Source organism: Rhagoletis pomonella, unplaced genomic scaffold (assembly GCF_013731165.1).
Source record: "Rhagoletis pomonella isolate Grant_MI unplaced genomic scaffold, Rhpom_1.0 Rhpom_scaffold_00002, whole genome shotgun sequence".
NCBI lineage: Eukaryota > Metazoa > Arthropoda > Insecta > Diptera > Tephritidae > Rhagoletis > Rhagoletis pomonella.
Genome location: NW_023458556.1, coordinates 112,498,168 through 112,515,625, shown reverse-complemented (window position 1 = coordinate 112,515,625; position 17,458 = coordinate 112,498,168). Strand labels below are relative to the sequence as shown.

The 17,458-nt window shown below is 36.4% G+C and overlaps 1 protein-coding gene across 1 annotated transcript in view; it reads left to right on the top strand.

Moving 5' to 3' along the window:
- Positions 1–657: 657 nt before the first annotated feature.
- Positions 658–17,458, top strand: part of LOC118757081 (histone-lysine N-methyltransferase SETMAR-like) — a 22,738-nt gene continuing 5,937 nt past the window's right edge. Inside the window, exon 1 of the mRNA XM_036491818.1 lies at positions 658–716. Coding sequence (XP_036347711.1) covers positions 658–716 — 59 coding nt within the window. The remainder of the gene's footprint in view (positions 717–17,458) is intronic.

The following is a 17,458-nucleotide window of genomic DNA, read 5'->3' as shown; positions in this document are numbered from 1 at the left end:
TGTGTGTCTGTAGTCGCCGCTAGGCAGCTGATGATCCTGCTAGTGAGAAGACAATCAACGCGAGCAAATGTACAACCATAATTACATGGCAATTAAGTTAATTGCGCATGCGCGCCCTCGCGAGAATTTCCAAGTATGCCTTTTGAGTGATAAAGCATTTTTTTCGGAAAGCTGCGAAGCTTGAAGCCAGCCGAGAAGGGCAACTCAGTAAGATGGTAGTACTGAGTGGTGGTTATGTAAGCGCAGGTGTTTACTTATAAGTATGCGTGATTGCTTAAAAATATGAATGTGTGTATGTAAAATATTAAATATATTTATGCCGAGTTTTTGGTCGTAGGGTATTGGCAAGTCGAGGAACAGAAGAGGCGAATTCAAGTTAGAAAAAAAAAAAGTTTTAATTACAGTTGCCTTGGTTTTCATTATTTAAATTCATCAACATAAACACCTTCAGCGGCGGTATATGCACAACAGAGCATCATTCGAAATAATCTTCTTTACCCTTTTGTTCCTTGCATTTTGCACCTCTCATTCACTCTTTTCAATGAATCCTCGCTTGTTGAAGGATCTACATTCGCATTTCGCTGACAGCCGTTGTCCCAGTAGAATTCACTGCTCGCATATATCCACGTTTAATTGACGTTTACTGTCAAAGTGCCAATGACAGGGGCAGTCAACGCTGCAAACAACCAACAACATGGTGTACTTACAACGGCAATGTAAGTATGTACGTATATCTTGATGAAATGAACATTTGGCATGCAAGGAAAAGTAGTCTCCAACACGACGTGCTGCTTACGTACGCAACAACACATGTGACATCCATACACATAAACTCGCAGAAGTTAAAAATCTTTTCATGCCGCACTGACTCATTCGTGTTGGCTGTCATTCAGAGCCAAAATTTGCAATGTTGAAAAGTTGAAGTTGAAGTTGACGTCAGAGTCGAAATAGGAGTTGGAGTTGGGGATGAAGTTGAAAAGTGGAAATGAAAAGCAATGCACCAGACCAAGCGGCAAATCAATAAAATGCTAGTTAATTCTACTGCAATGAGAAACAAATTTACCGCAGCTTATACCTACAGTGAACGTGTGCACGCGCCTTTGACCAGCAATAAACCATAAATAATCGACAATAAGATAATCTGCAAACGGCAAAATAAAATCGACTTACCAAAGGAAAGCAAATCAGCCAATAATGTAAAATGCTTGGCGAAACCAAAGATGCTGATAGCATTTGAAGAATGACAAGCAAAAAGCAGGAGCAACAACAATATTAAGCCATACTTCTAAAGATTCAAGTCGAAAGGGGTCTATTTATACGAGTTTGTAGTCTGTAAGGTCGACGTTCGTGTTTCACATTTTGCGGTCTGCCGGCCGCTGACATGGCTGTTCAATTGAATTACACCGACACCGACAGCCGCCGCAGTAACAATAACAATAACAACAACAGAAGCTACCTCATTCAATGTAAGCGCAATTGACGTTTGCATTGTAGCATTCAACTTGATGCTGCAACTACTCAACATGGCTTAGGCGAGTACATTTGTAACTTTAGGTAGAGCTCTGCTAGCACTCCCCGAACGCTTAAGTTGCTGATGGTAGTCTGCTTACATAACTGTTGTTGTTGTTATTCGCTGGGGACTATTACCATGGTTTTGTGAACTTCCATGCTTTTATTGCTGTTTACATTTTCCTTCTCAATAAATTGGTAAGTTTATTAGGGTCGTTGAAATTTTTTTGTAGATGAATATATTTTTTTGATATTTTTATAAAAAACAAACGGTTTTTATTTTTATTTTGAAATCGTATATAAACCTATGATACAATATTAGTAATTTTATGAAAATTACAATGAAATTTTATGAAATTAAAATAAATTTTAAAATTTATTAAACTCTTAAAATTTAAAATAAGACGAATTTTAGGAAATTTTCTATTTTAAATATTAACAGTCTGATTCCCGGTTTGTCATTTGAAATTTTAACATTGTGATGCATTTTAAAATTAATTGGTGAAACTGGGGATGATGCATTTAAAATTTATTGGTGAAATCGGGCATGAGTCTTGTAAAAAAGCATATAAATTTAAAAAAAAAAATAACAGACCATCACATATGTAAATAAGTAAGCCACACTCTAATGATCACATCCATATGTATACACATATTTATGCTATATGCCAGTGGTCGGCAGGCCATAGCTCACTGAGCGCTCTCTGAGCACATGTGTGTTTCACACGTATACGAAGAACGGCAGCTAAGCAGTGCATTTAGCGCACACAGTCTCAGTTTTGAATCGCTTGAATGTGCCGACCCCTGCTATATGTGATTGTCAGATTTTTTTTTGCAGCTACTGTTTATATCACACAAATATATATTGAGGGTAAAATGATCTCAATGTTTCCGCTAGCGAACGAATCAACGAACGGGTTTTCTATTCATCCCAGTTTACTTGAAAGCTATTACTGCTTAATGGCTGGTATGCAGCTCTCAAGAAATCGGTCAAGAAAAAATTGCCATTATTTCGTGTGTGTGTCCAAGGAATTTTGACAACTGATACTTCAGCAGCCTGTTGGCTCGCTATTTCCACATGAAATAATGGAACGGGCATATATTTCTGTTGCAAGCATGGGTTGCCTTGAGCTCTTTTTTCACAAAAAAACTTTAGAAACCCGTATTAGAAAGCGTAGCAAATTTCTTAATTAATTTCTTTGTTAGGCATTTCGAGCCCTAACCGCCAAAATAACGTAAACGACATTTTTTTCAAAATTTTCTTTTTGATGCAGAAATACATCTAGATGCTCTAGAAATATTTCTGCATCAAAAAGAAAGTTTAAAAAAAAAATGCCGCTTACGTTATTTTGGCGGTTAGGGCTCGATTTCTTGTACGTCATTTTATTTGGAGTTTTTGCTTTTCTTGAGAGCTGCATACAGGCCTTAAATAAAAACCAACCTGCATACATATGTCCGAATTTTCTGCTTTATTTAATCTTACCTGCCTCTGCTCCAACCACAAAGATTCATGGGCTTATATGCTGACATTTGCATAACTAGTTCGCATAAATTATGGCAACTATTAATTAATGAATGTTGAATTGTTCGAGAATGAGTCATTTTACCAAGTGATAAGCAAGCAGGATAGAAAAATCTAACGTTATGATGTGCAATAAAGCTCACCTTCGACAATTATGAGCTTAGCATAGCAAATGGGTTCAGTATGCATGGGCGTGGCGCTTTGCAGATGGGACTGTGACGTCACATTTCTGGATATTATTGAGCCATTTAGGTACGGTGCACATTAGAGCGATACGATACGCGATACGATATGAAATCGACATCGACATGCTGAGTACGTGGGAATTGGTAGGAAGCGATGAAAACTGTGTACACTTGACGACAGCGACAATGGAGCGACATATGTCGCCTATGTGTAGGGATAAAACGATACCATGGAAGTATCGATACCTCTACTTGGAAGTAGCATCGAAAGAAAGTATCGATACCTACTTAGAATCGGGCTTATATCGATATTTGTACGTATATAAGAATTGTTTGTGTAAAAGAACGATATCACATACATATCTATGAATTTTTGCATTTTTGCGGAGTAGCAATGGTATATCTCTTAAAGAAGTAATCATATTGATAATTTTTGGCCGACAAAATTACAGTATAGTGTAGGCCTTCATATCGCTAGCTTAGAGTGAAAAGTTGCTAAGTCCATTTGTAGAAAATTTAGAGGGGAGGGAAAAACTTTTCAAAACATTTCCTTCAAGAATTTTGCAGAAGATTCCGTTGCAAACAAAAAGGTTTCGAATTTTTTGTGAGCTTATCGATTTGCCTTTAATAGAATATAAACGGGAAGATATAAAACAAGCAGGTTAGTTAATCATTTTAGAGACGTCTTCTTCTCTCAAACATAAAAATTCACCTAATCCTGAGACACCTTTTAATTAATGAAAATTAAAAAAGCACAACATAAAACTAAAGGGTAGTTTATATTTAAGGACCACCACTTTTATGCATTATACTTGCCTCTCTTCGCTTGCCTAGTATTACTTTGAAGTTACTAAAAAAAGTATTCGACAAAATATCAGTGACTAGCTTTCTATATGAAAACAAAGTCGGCAGTGTTTTTTAATGTAATGTCTTCTTCTTCTTCTTTTTTGGCGCTGTAACCGCCTAAGCTATTTTGGCCGAGCTCAGCAAAGCACGCCAGTCGTTTCTCTTCTGTGCCAACTGACGCTAATTGGAAACGCCAAGAGAAGCCAAGGTTTTCTTCACCTGATCTTTCCATTGCAGTGGGGCCTCCCTCTTCCCCCGATACCACCAGCGGGTTCCAAGTTTAATACTTTCAGAACTGGAGCGTCGGTGTCCATTCGAACGACATGACCAAGCCAGCGGAGCCGCTGTATTTTAATTCGCTGCACTATGTCCATGCCGTTGTATAGCTCATACAGCTCATCGCTCCATCGTCTGCGATACTCGGTGTCGCCAACGCGTAAAGGCCCGTAAACCTTCCACAAAATCTTTCTCTCAAACACTCCAAGAGCCGCCTCATCGGATGTTGTCATTGTCCATGCTTCTGCGCCATATACCAGCACTGGCATGATGAGTGACTTATAGAGCGTGGTTTTCGTCCTCGAGAGAGGACTTTACTCCTGAATTGCCTACTCAGTCCAAAGTAGCACTTGTTGGCAAGAGTGATTCTGCGTTAGATTTCAATTCTGACATTATTATCGGTGTTAATGCTGGTTCCCAAGTAAACGAAATTCTCTACTTTCTCTAAATTGTAACTGTCAACAGTGACGTGGGTGTCAAGGCGTGAATGTGCTGACTGTTTGTTTGATGACAGGAGATACTTCGCCTTGTCCTCGCTTTGCTTCCTTATCCAACTTGGAAAAGGCAGAACAGACTTCGCGGTTTTTGTTACCGATGATGTAGATGTCATCGTCATAAGCCAGCAATTGCACGCTCTTGTAGTAAATTGTTCCTGAGCGGTTCAGTTCTGCAGCTCATATTATCTTCTCCAACATCAGATTAAAGAAGTCACATGAAAGGGACTCGCCCTGTCTGAAACCCCGTTTGGAGGCGAACGGCTTGGAGAGGTCTTTCGCAATTCTGACGAAGCTGGTGGTATCGCTCAACGTCATTTTACACAGCCGTATGAGTTTTGAGGGGATGGAAAATTCAGACATAGTGGCGTATAGGCAACTCCTTTTAGTGCTGTAAAAAGCGGCTTTAAAGTCGACAAATAGGTGGTGAGTGTCGATCGTTTTCTCGCGGGTCTTTTCCAAGATTTGGGTGAATACCTGGTCTATGGTGGATTTCCCAGGTCTAAAGCCACACTGGTAAGGCCCAATCATTTCACTCACGGTGGGCTTCAGTCTATCACACAATACGCTCGATAAGACCTTGTAACCTATGCTTAGAAGGCTGATTTCGCGGTAGTTGGCGCGAATGGCGGGGTCACCTTTCTTGTGGATTGGGCAGAGCACACTTAAATTCCAGTCGTCGGGCATGCGTTCATCTGACCATATTCTGCGCAAGAGTTGATGCATGCACCTTATCAACTCCTCGCCGCCGTACTTGAATAGCTCAGCTGGCAGGCTGTCAGCTCCAGCAGCTTTGTTGTTTTTCAGCCGCGTTTTTGCTAATGTAATGTAACAGTCCAAAATATCAAAAAGTTTTTTGGCGCAGAATCCACCAGGCTAAAAAATGGGAAAATCTTGTTTTCTTCGAGCATTTTCGGCCTTCTTTCACAAAAAAATAAAATAGTTCCTTATACTCTTCATTATCCATTTATTTTCGGTGGAAAACTATTTTAACTAATTGAATTTTCAGGTAGGTTTTTTTTTATTTAGAGAGAGTTAGAGAGAGAGCTCATTTTGCAAGCAATAATGTAAGCTATTCAACTTGTTATTGTCCCATAATTAAAATCTATGTTCTTCCTAACTCATATAGGCTCAGTAAATAAGAATTACGTAGAAAAATTAAAAACGTGATAATTATGGGAGGTTCCATGGGAAAGTGGACCTCAGTGCGAAAATTATTTTCTTTATAAAACTAACAAACGTGTGGATAAAACATTTGTAAAAATCTTGAATCAACCAAAAAATAACAAATTAAAGCTTTAAATGCATTTTTATTACCTTTTTTTACGTTTTGAAATCAAGTTCTAAGTAAATTTTTTGATTTAGTTTAAAGTAGGTTGTGTTGAATGCACTGTCAAATAATTTGCGATTCATAATTTAAGTGTTTTGTAAGAAAAATATATTGTAGAACTCATCTGCTTTTAATAAAGTTGTGTTATACATTAAATTTTGTGAGTGCTTAATCTATATTATGCGTTATTGTTAAGCAGTCTTGGTCTTGTCCAACCCGTGACAAAAAAAAGGTAAAAGTTGTTATATTTAATTACAGAAGTTGAGGTTGTGTTACGTGTTTGTTACAACATGTTAGAAATTCATTGCAAATATTTACCACAATTGCATTGTCGTTTCCACGTTGTTAGATAAGAATAATTCAACAGAGAAGCATGTCCCACCCGTGACAGCTATGTGTGGGACAGTTGTCAGAGGTAGGTTTACTGGGCTGATAATCTTTATTTGTTTGTTGGGGTGGACGCAGGGGAGGAGGGGGGATGCGCGGACTCGTCCATTATCTAAATACCCTTGTGGTGGTCAGCTGATTAAGTGAAGTTACATTTTGACCAGTTTTGCTTTTTTATTTTGTTAATCTAATGTTTATAGTTTTTTTTTTTATAAATGTCTAGCACGTTACCTAACCAGAACCACATAAATCTACATTTCAAACTTCTTACAAAAATTATAAATATTCAACAAACTAACAATTACACCCAAAAATTTTAAACTTTTTGTTTAGAATTTTTAGGTATGCAGTTATGTAGTTCATTAAATTTAAGTAGGTAAAAGTGAAAATTTCAAGACGCTAGGAAATCGCGTTAATTTTTAATAATTTTTTTTGCTGACGGTGCTAAGCATATTCTTTTATATAAAAGGCACCATTCTAAGATAAAACGTGAGTGAATTTAACCCCTACTTGGCTTCTTATATTTTTTAATAACTAATCTTTATATATGGACCACACTAAAGGCTCCTTTTCGTATAAAAATTTGTGCGTGTCCTTCCCGTGACAAACGTTGTTCCACCCGTGACAGAGGAATTTCGGATTTTTTTGTATAATAAAGCCATCATTTTTTTGTAGTTTTGGCTTTGTTTGTGTTCCTGGTTCTATGTTTTATTATAAGACATCAAGTTCACACAGACAAAGGGAAATAAATTCGCAGAGTTTCCGTAAAATATATCTGCTCCAAAAAGCAGGTTCTTTTTTTTTGTCCCACCCGTGACAGAAGAAATAAATCAGATTTTTCGCATATAAAAGAAAGCTGGAATTTTTTTCGTATTTTGTAATAACTCTTATAATAGTCAATTAGGTGTAGCTTTATCAAAATGTAGAATTGTAGAGAACTTTATACTTAAATTTAAACAAGAAAGAAAATTTTGTCTATACAAATGTCCAACCCGTGACGGTGGAATCGCCCTTATATTATTTCAATAAGGAACGAGCCCAAAACAAATAATTTAAAAATATTAAAGAAGAATAATATTTTCCGATTAAATAATAAAAGTCTATTGGAATTATTTCGCCTATTTTGCTAGTACTATTTTTATTCGTCAAAATGCACTCTCGAATGGTGATGTAAGATTTTTCGTTCAAGAGTTACGGCCACTTTAACTGCCGTATCCTCGAATATAACATCGCCAAACCAAGAATATGCTTTCTAGCTTATTACGTCATCTTCCAATGGGCATAGTTTCTGAAGGAAAAATCGTAAAGCACCACTCGAAGGCGCATTTTGAAGGGTAAGAATAGTGCTATATGGTATAGAGCAAAAAGGTCCATTAAAGCTGTTTTTCGTGTACTTAACTGCTAAAAACATCAACGTCTTGGCGCAGTTCTAAGCTCGAGGTGGAGGCACGCAGAAATTTACTTCGGAAACGACCTACAGCTGCACAACATCAGAAACTTTCACATCAGTATTCATAATTATCACGTTCTTAATTCCTTTAAATTACGTGTCAAATCGCAAGTATACTGAATTCATGCTACCTATTGCATAAAATAGACTACAAGCCATCTAAAAACGTAATTATAATCTTATGGCTACTCGTATATCGCACAGGTAACGTAACAGTCTTTTTGTGCAACGTAACAGTCCGACTATTTTTTTTGCAAATATTGAACTCAAAATAATTATTATCAGGTGAATTAATATGTAGTTCTAGAGTTCCATTCTTAAGCTAATGAACTGTGTACCATCTTTTGAAGACATTTTATTAGGAGAGCAGACTTGTTCGATAATATAAAGCAGCTTCAAAAATTACTTCCAAAAATGGTAATGTAACAGTCCGCTGTTGAAACGTTCATAACTCCTAAACAGGAGTCACAATATATTTTAAGTATATATTAAATAATGTCACATACTTATGCTTCCAGATGCAAGAAAAAAAATTATCCCAAAGCTGTATTCTAGCGAGTTTCAGCGGTTTTTGAAAAGCAGTTTGAGCCAAAATGTAATGTAACAGTCCGCGTTTTGGGCCATATGAGTTTTCACAAAAAGTGGACTTAGCCACTTTTCACTTTAAGCTAGCGACACGATAATGAGATAATAATTGGTCTTTTTTGTAGGACTTTATTTTCATTGGCAACTAAACTGCCAAACATTTTTAGCTATTCACAATAATAATTAGATTAAAACATAAAAGTCCGCTAATAAAATTTTCACTGATACAAGTACTTTCTTCCGATAACTTACTTGGTATCGGACGAAAAGTACCGAGCGACACTGTTTTCTATCACGCCGCATATGGTATCGCGTGTCGTATCGCTCTAATGTACTCCGTGCCTTACTCTTAATCTAAAGGACAGGTATAATTCCAGAAGGGAGTTAGTGGCAGAGGTAATTCTAGATTAAAATATTTATAAATAAAATATCTAATGGATCGAATATTTTGACCATTTTATGTTGGACATTCATATTGTTGTCAGCTTCAATGTAGGAGTTCCTGCTCTTAAATATGGAGAGACGTGCTTTAGGCATCTGCTGGTGGCCTATCGTGCCAAGAGCATGACAGAAAATGTAAATTTAATATACATTTTTCTAACGCTATTTGAGAAGTGCATAGACATGCTAAGTACGGGATAAATGAAATATATGAGAATTCGCAAATCGCTTTGTTTTCGTATAAGAGGTTTTCGTTGTGATTCCAAGCGATTTAATAGTTGAAATAAGTTTAAACGTTAAACAAAATAAAGTTATAGTTTAAAAACTAGAACCTCCCTATTATAATTGCCATTCGTACTGTCATCAAGTATGTAACTTGAGAATAGAAATCGCTGCATCTTTTAGGCGCATCAATATTACATAGTTACATCCCGAGCTAATAAAAGGAAGGTAATAATAACAATAATACAAATAAGCTCTTCATCTAAGGCTCAGGGAAAAGCTTTATAAGGCCTTTTATGCACGTTTCTGTGTTTTTACAGGCTTTTATTTATATACAGTTGTATCAATGAATGCTGTGCCGTCATCTCTTTCCCTTGTCAAATATTCCGCTATATAAATAGCCAACAACAGAATTATTGATTTAAAATGGAAATCAATATAATCACTCGATTTATCTCTCCGCTGAAATCATTTAAATTATGCAAAATGCGGTGTCTTGCTTTTGAAAATGAACTGAAAACCAGTAAGCGTCAACCAAAAAAACATTAATTAATTGATAGACGATTCTTTTTTTTTGCAGATTAAAATTGGGGACTACAAAAAGTCAATAAAATAATGAAAATTAAATCAAAATCTCGTCAGAAAAATTATCAGCCTACGCAAAGTTCGGCTACTTTGAGTTTCGATTTTGGTTCAGTGATTATTTTATGTGATTTTTATTGACTGCTGCTTTGTCTGTGGGAATTTCAATTGCTCGTAAATTTTAGACAAAATCTGGTTATATTTGTTTGAATTTTTGCCGCTGATCGACATTAGTCTGCAAGATTTTAAAGTTTATTTTGATCATGCATCTGATTTCATTCAGTTTTTATTTTTTGTTTAATGAAGCGCCTGGTGGTCTCAGCTGTTTAGCGAGGTCTATCTGCATGTCAATTTTAGTTTTATTTCCAAAAGCGCTGATTAAGTTTATGCAACGCAGTGGATCACATGTCTAAAAGTCACAAAGTAAATTCGCTTGAAAGCGCTAATGATGCTAGCGCGAAAACCGCCAATGCTTTAATTGCAAATTGCAAACCTCCATTTGACGCTGAATCAAATTAATCTTATTTCACTATAGAGTGGCTTATGAATTTTTAATTCGCATTTGCCCTGCTGCTACCTGTGCCGGATAGCCGGAAGAAACGCTAGTTTTCGCTGACAGCGCGAGATACAGTAAAAACCGGCGCGCGTATCTAACGTGCGCTATCACAGCTATCAGCGCGCAGCTATCGTACACTTGAGTGTTCACATCTCGGCCGCAGAATCAATGAATTTTGCACGACAGAGTGCGCGATACGATCGCTGACCGCTTTGATGTATGCCGCCGCCACTGTGCCAGGGCTAGATTGCTAGTTGACGATGAATGACTCGCCGTCTAGCAGATTGAATTAATATTGGTTCCAATGTGCGCATTTATAATCAAATAAAATGACTGAAAATTGTCATTACGCGTTGATTGTCTTTCGGGCATATATACATACATAGGTATGTACAAACACATACATATATTCACGCGCACAAACGAAGGCGCTGGCACTCTTGATGTGCGGCCTAACTAAAAGCGAAATACAATAAATAGAATAACCATTCGCTGCAAGATGCTAAAGCGGTCATTTGGTAAAGTCATAAAATTCAGCCGCGACTCTCGTGCCGCAAGTGTGAAAATCGTGCGAGGTTTTTACGAATTTCGCCCGGCAATGTGTTTGATTTTATTACACAGCGGGGAGAGTGCAGTTGCTGAACAAAAAAATACGCCTTATATGAGTGTCTGTGTGTGAAAACTTTTTGTACACTTGTTTCTTATTTTCTCATCGTATTTCGTTCCTCACGACTATTCTGTACTCTTTTTACTATTTGATTGTTTTATTTGCACTTGCCGCCTTGAGAAGCGGAAAATTGTTAACCGCACTAATGGCAGTCAAGCTGCTTGCAATCAACAACAGTTAAACGGTGACCGCCAACCACCAGCAAATGCCCATAGATCAATGCGTTGTATGAAATGACTTAAGGCCCGTTTACATAGAACTTTGGCGTTGCGTTGGCGTTGGCGTCGCTTCAACAGCTGACTATGAATACATGAATTCAAATGCAGCCGTCCACATAGCCAAAATTCGACAACGCTCACGCCAACACAAAGCAAAAAGATGGCCAACTCTCAACTTTTCGCGTGCGTCGCTCGTCAGCTGTTGCGAATAAATAAAATTATGTGAAATATTTTTCCTTTTTAATCAAGTGCGGGCAAGAAATATCGTTTTTAATGCAATTATTGATATGAAATATTAATTTATCTGTCGTTAATATGTTAATTTAGTGGCCCAAGGATTCGCCGCCAAGCGTTCATTGTAGCAAGCATACTTTTAACGTGCGTTCTGTCAAACCAACGCCAACGCCAACGCAACGCCAAAGTTGTATGTAAACGGGCCTTTATTCCGCGTTGTTGGAGTGACAGCTGCGAATGGCAGATGCCGCACAGTGCTTGATCGCCGCCAATGAAGTTGCATTACTGCTGCGGCAATAATGTTCATACGCCAACGATAAGGTCTCACATTACCAATATGGCAAGCACATGTGAAAATAGGCAGGCGGCTTTTTAAAAAACAAATGAAGATATCCGACAAAGTAAGATGAATCAAATATAAATGAAGTATATGAATGCTTAAACCTCCACTTGGATGTAATGCAACGGCAGTTTTCTCTGTAGTCTACTACATCAACATACTCGTAACCCTTCGCTGTACTCTCGCTCACAAACCCCATACGCACCTGACTCAGGCCATTTCCGCGCTTAAGATTTGCCAAATCGCCTTATGACTTCCTTACTTTTCAATTCCTTTCCATTTGCATACTACATCAAATATGTTTTGACAGTTGCACTTCTTTTTACTCCTTGATTCTCAGATGACACTAATTGTAAATATATTTTTGAGTCTTGGTGGGACTTAAGTAGGTATTTATGTTCTAAAAGGTCAACTATCGGTACGGTGATCATAAATATGGATTCAAAATGAAGGACAATTTTTCAAAAATATGCCTACATATCAGGGTTGTTGCGAATATTCGCATTCGCATTCGCAACTGCGGAGCTTCCGCATTAATTTTAAAATTTGCATTCGCAATAATCAATGCGGAGCTTTTGCGAATGCGAATATTGTGCAAGTGCACTGTCAAAACGTATATCTGGCGAACAAAATGATAAATTGTAGCCAACATTTTTTCTTGTGGAGATGCTACTTTAAAATTGTCCCCCTACGTTCCACTTCTTTTATAATTTAAAGTCAAAGAGTAAGATTCTTTAAAAGGTATTTCCAGCGGAAATGTTCAACGTCTAGCTATAAAGAGAATCGAATATTTGTGCGTTAAAAGATGACCTTCAATTAGGTAAGAATTATGTAACTATCGAATATTATTTGTCAAAGGTCTGTTGAAAATACTGGATGCATCGCTAGTGTTTTTCTACTTTTTCTTAGATAAGGGTAATTTTTTTTCTCACAAAACTTATTATGATTAAGTTCCGTGTTTCCTTATATTAGTCTATCAGTTCGAAAACAATAACATTTATTTTAATTTTGTGCTAATTGTCAAAATTAGCACGGATCGAAATACATATAAAATGATATGTGAATAAGTTGACAACCAAGTTCACAAATCCAATAAGAATTTATTCAAGGCGAATTTAATATCTATTGAGGAGTGGGACTTGGCATGCAATATATCGTTAGTATGATATGGAAAGGGCGTAACTCACATCGCCGCTGAAATACAAAAAGCCGTAACTAACTAAAATTTCAGTTTTTGATTGATTATGATGCATTTCATCGAATCATAAGTCCCCACATCGTTTTATGCAATAAAAAATTTTAGTTAGTTGTGACTTTTTTGCATTTCAGCGATAATGGGAAATACGCCCTACCTATACTACATTAACGATGTGTTGAAAATTTGTGTTAATTTGCCTCGAAATATCAAAGAAAAACTATTTGACAACAAAACGGAATTAATGGCTTGTGTTACCGACAGCGGTGAGTAATTAATTGTGACTGCCTGCAACTAGGAAAAGTCGAGCTCAGCTAATAAAAAAATTAATTAAAAGCTATTCATTACAGGTGAACTTTTCCAAGAAGTCACCCGGGAACTAAGCAGATCTGAGACCTTCATCGTCCGTGATCCAATAATTCAAATAATTGTAAAAACGGGGCGCCTTTTCAACAAAATAACAAGAAATAAAACTATGTAATTTGGTTGGCAGCCACGATTTCAAAATATAATTTTCTCCGAAATTTTCATTCCTAGAAAATAAAAATTTATTTGCCATATCCACCTATTTAGAACCTCGCTATAAGCACACATTTTTCAAACCAGTCACAGAAGACATTATATTATAAAGAATTGGTTCTCAAAATTGGAAAACAACGGTGCTTAAACAACGATCTTGCCATGATGCTATATTGAGAAGATGAAAGTCCGCCATATATTCGACATTTGCAGCCCCAATGCAATCCTCAAAAAGGAATTATTGCACCGCAATAAAAAAATAACTGAAAGTCCTCTCAATCGAAATAATTTACAATTTTTTCAAACTTCAAGTTCTTAAATTTTGTCGCCTCGAGCGAGTAGTTATTTAGTGGCGCAGGTTTGATTTACGACCCTTTAAGAAACAGGCTGTAACCCGAAAAGGCAGCAAAATTACTCTTTATTAAATACAACGTTCCAAATTTTTAATTTAAGTACTAAATAAAAAAAAAAAAAAACATTATTAAAAATTATAAATTTTTTATTTACCTAAATCTCCTAATGTACTCACCTAATTTTTTCTTAAAATACTTGACATCCGCATTCGCATCCGCGGATGTTAGCTTTTAAACATTCGCATCCGCGGATGTCTAAAATTCCACATTCGCAACATCCCTACTACATACAGCTATGGACACAGAAATGGCACAAAATTAGATTTGAACAAAATGTAAAAATTTTTCAACTGAAAGTTGATCATAATGTGAAATTTTTGCATCCAACTTGGTGCCGCAATAGCTCTCAAATGTGCGGCGCTCAAATATCCCGTTAGGTTTTGCTTGTTGTTTACCGTTATCAATTTTGTGTAAACAGTGCTAATTTTGAGTGGACACATAAATGGCACAAACTACTTGGCATACGCAGTACCCGCGAAACTTTCAAGAGAAGTGCACGATATTTTCAAAGTTGGATAATTGTTCTGTATTAAAAGTGTTTTGAGGAAAAAAGCAATAGAAAATGGGATCAGGAAAACATACTACAATTGAAGAGAGACGAATCATATGGAAAATGCATGAAGGAGGGCAGAAAGTGGCAGAAATTGCTAAAATCTTGAATACTTCTCGCAAAAAAGTATACAATGCAATTAATTCATTTGTGGAGAACCCCGATGTATTGGTCAACGGCAAAATTCGGAAGCCCAGATCTCGAAAGACAGACGCGCGTACGGATGCTGCTATAATACGAATGGTAAAAAATGATCCATTCAAGTCATCCCGACAAATAGCATCGGATATCAACCAGTCGTTGAGCACAAAAATATCCTCCAGGCTTGTCAGAAGACGGTTAAATGAAGCAAACTTGTTTGGGCGCATTTCCAGGAAGAAGCCACTGCTGTCAAAAAAAAAACATTTCAAAGCAATTGAACTTCGCCAAAGCCCATCAAGAAGAAGGCTTAAATTTTTGGAAAAACGTGCAGCGGAGTGACGAACCGAAGATCAACAGGATAAGACCAGATGGAAGAATATTTGTTCATCGCCCCATATGCCAAGAATATAATCCAAGGTTCACCCAGAAGACTGTAAAACACGGGGGCGGAAACATTATGGTTTGGGCACTTGGCATGGCATAGGGCCGCTCGTACGGATAAACGGAAAAATGTACAAGTTTCAGTACTTGGACATTTTGAAACACCATATGGAACCATATGCCTTCGATAGCATGCTAATTAAATGGAAATTTATGCAGGACAATGACCCAAAACACTCCTCCAAGCTATTCAAGAATTGGTTTAGTGCAGAGAAGATCGATGTTTTAGATTGGCCAGCCCAGAGTCCTGACTTAAATCCCATTGAAAACCCATGGAATGAAGTCAAGATTGAAATTGCAAAAAAAAAAATTATAAAAATTTGGACGATCTTTGGTCTGCCGTTCAGGAAACTTGGTATGCCATACCTAAAATCAAGTGTGAAAAACTCGTGGAGAGTATGAATCGCAGATGTGAAGCAGTCATTAAAAATAAAGGCTACAGCACAAAATATTAACGATTGAAATGTTTGTACAGAAAAAAACTAGATATAAAAACAGTTTTAACTCGATTTTCCCTCTTTTTTCAGGTTTTGCCATTTATATGTCCAGTTCATTTCACCACTTTTTCACATTTTCATAATTTTTGTTGTTTTATTAATGAATTCGAACTTGAGTTTGTATTATTATTAGACGTGAGAAATATACTTTTAGAAAACACCAAACGCTTTTTGATTATTAAAAATATTAACGATATTATAGCATAAGAAAGTAGACCTAAACAATTGTGCCATTTATGTGTCCATAGCTGTATATTTACGTAGTAAAAAATATTTAAAGCGTATTTATGATTCTAAATTCTTAATACATTTTAAACTTTAAAAATGAATCGTTTTCTTCATCGATATTAATCTTTTTTACATGAATATTTATAAAAGTATAGTAAAACATATTATAATTAAAATAGCTTACACGAAAAGTGAAAATCTTTAAAAGATTATTTTATAGGCAAATTTTGAGTCGTTCAAAACGAAAACAATACCCTTTTTTATGTTTTTTGGTACTTTTCGCAGTTACTTGTCAAAAATCGACGTCATGAATCGACGTAAACGACAAAGTGCCCTTTACAAAAACATATAATTTGTGCAGATTGCGCTAATCCGATTTTCATTATCTTTGGCTCAAAATTTACTGTAGTGATATATCTTCTTTCTTCGAATTTTTAATGAAAAAAATCAAATGAAACTGCGCATTTGATTGAAAATCTCACTTTTTTCGACTTTGACGACAAAATGCAAATGGTCGCCTGTAGCACTAATAATTTTCATTGAAGTCGCCACAAGTTATATATTTTGGTAAGAGGCACATCAATACCCTTCGAGCTGTAAGTCGCTTACGTTGATTGGGAGATTTTTTCATGAGATATTGAAAAAAAGCTACGAAAAGTACCAAAAAACACTTTTTTGAAAAAATCCATCCATTGTCCGAAAATTTTAAAATAACGAATAAAATGCGGGACAAATGCAGGACACTTGGAAAAAACCAGTACTTTTTCAGGTTTTTCAGGTTTGGAAAACTACGCAGGACCGACCTTTGAAAAACAGTACGGTCCTGCAAAAAACAGAGCGGATGGTCACCGTAACTATCGGTGATATCATTCATCTGATGTTAGGTAGTGTGCAGTACACAGTTTAGAAAATTGTGAGACCAAACACACATTCGTTGTTAAAGATACATTTATTGCCTGCACGGTTTTCTGCAATATTTATCCTAGAACTAATCCTAAACACACTCTAATTCCAATTCTGTATCAGTGCACTGAGGGAAACAAATTTTACAAATTAAAAAAAAACGAGCTAAATTTAAAAAAATACGCATATGAAAGAGCACCAACCCAACTCGTATTGAATTTGAATATGTACCTACATACGTTATAAAATATGTCGTTGTGAAGTGCACAGATGCTTTTTCGTAGTTAAGAAGGAAAACAAATTTAATTTTATGTTCCGTCGTCTGATGGTAATTGAACCCGGACCCTCTTGGCAGCAACCAATTGTATCAAGCGTCTTTGCACACTGAGCTATAGCTATACATGTAAATGTGTTTTCAAATGTTGATTTTGAATCAAAATCACAGCGCGCGATTATATATACATAAAACCTGTAAGTGGGAACACTTTTGAGAGAGTAACTGAGCAACTGTTCCTAGTCAGAAGTTACAGGATTTAGTCCGGAGTTTTTTTTCCTGTAAGTTCATGAAAAGTGTCAAACGATCAACTGATTTGCATGTGCAAACAAAAACAGAAAGCGGTGAAAGCAAAGAACCTTATACTTGTAAAAAAATGGAAGTAAACAACGAAATATTTGAATATGTAGATATAGATTTTTATAAATATTTAGTGATATTTCAGCCAAATCA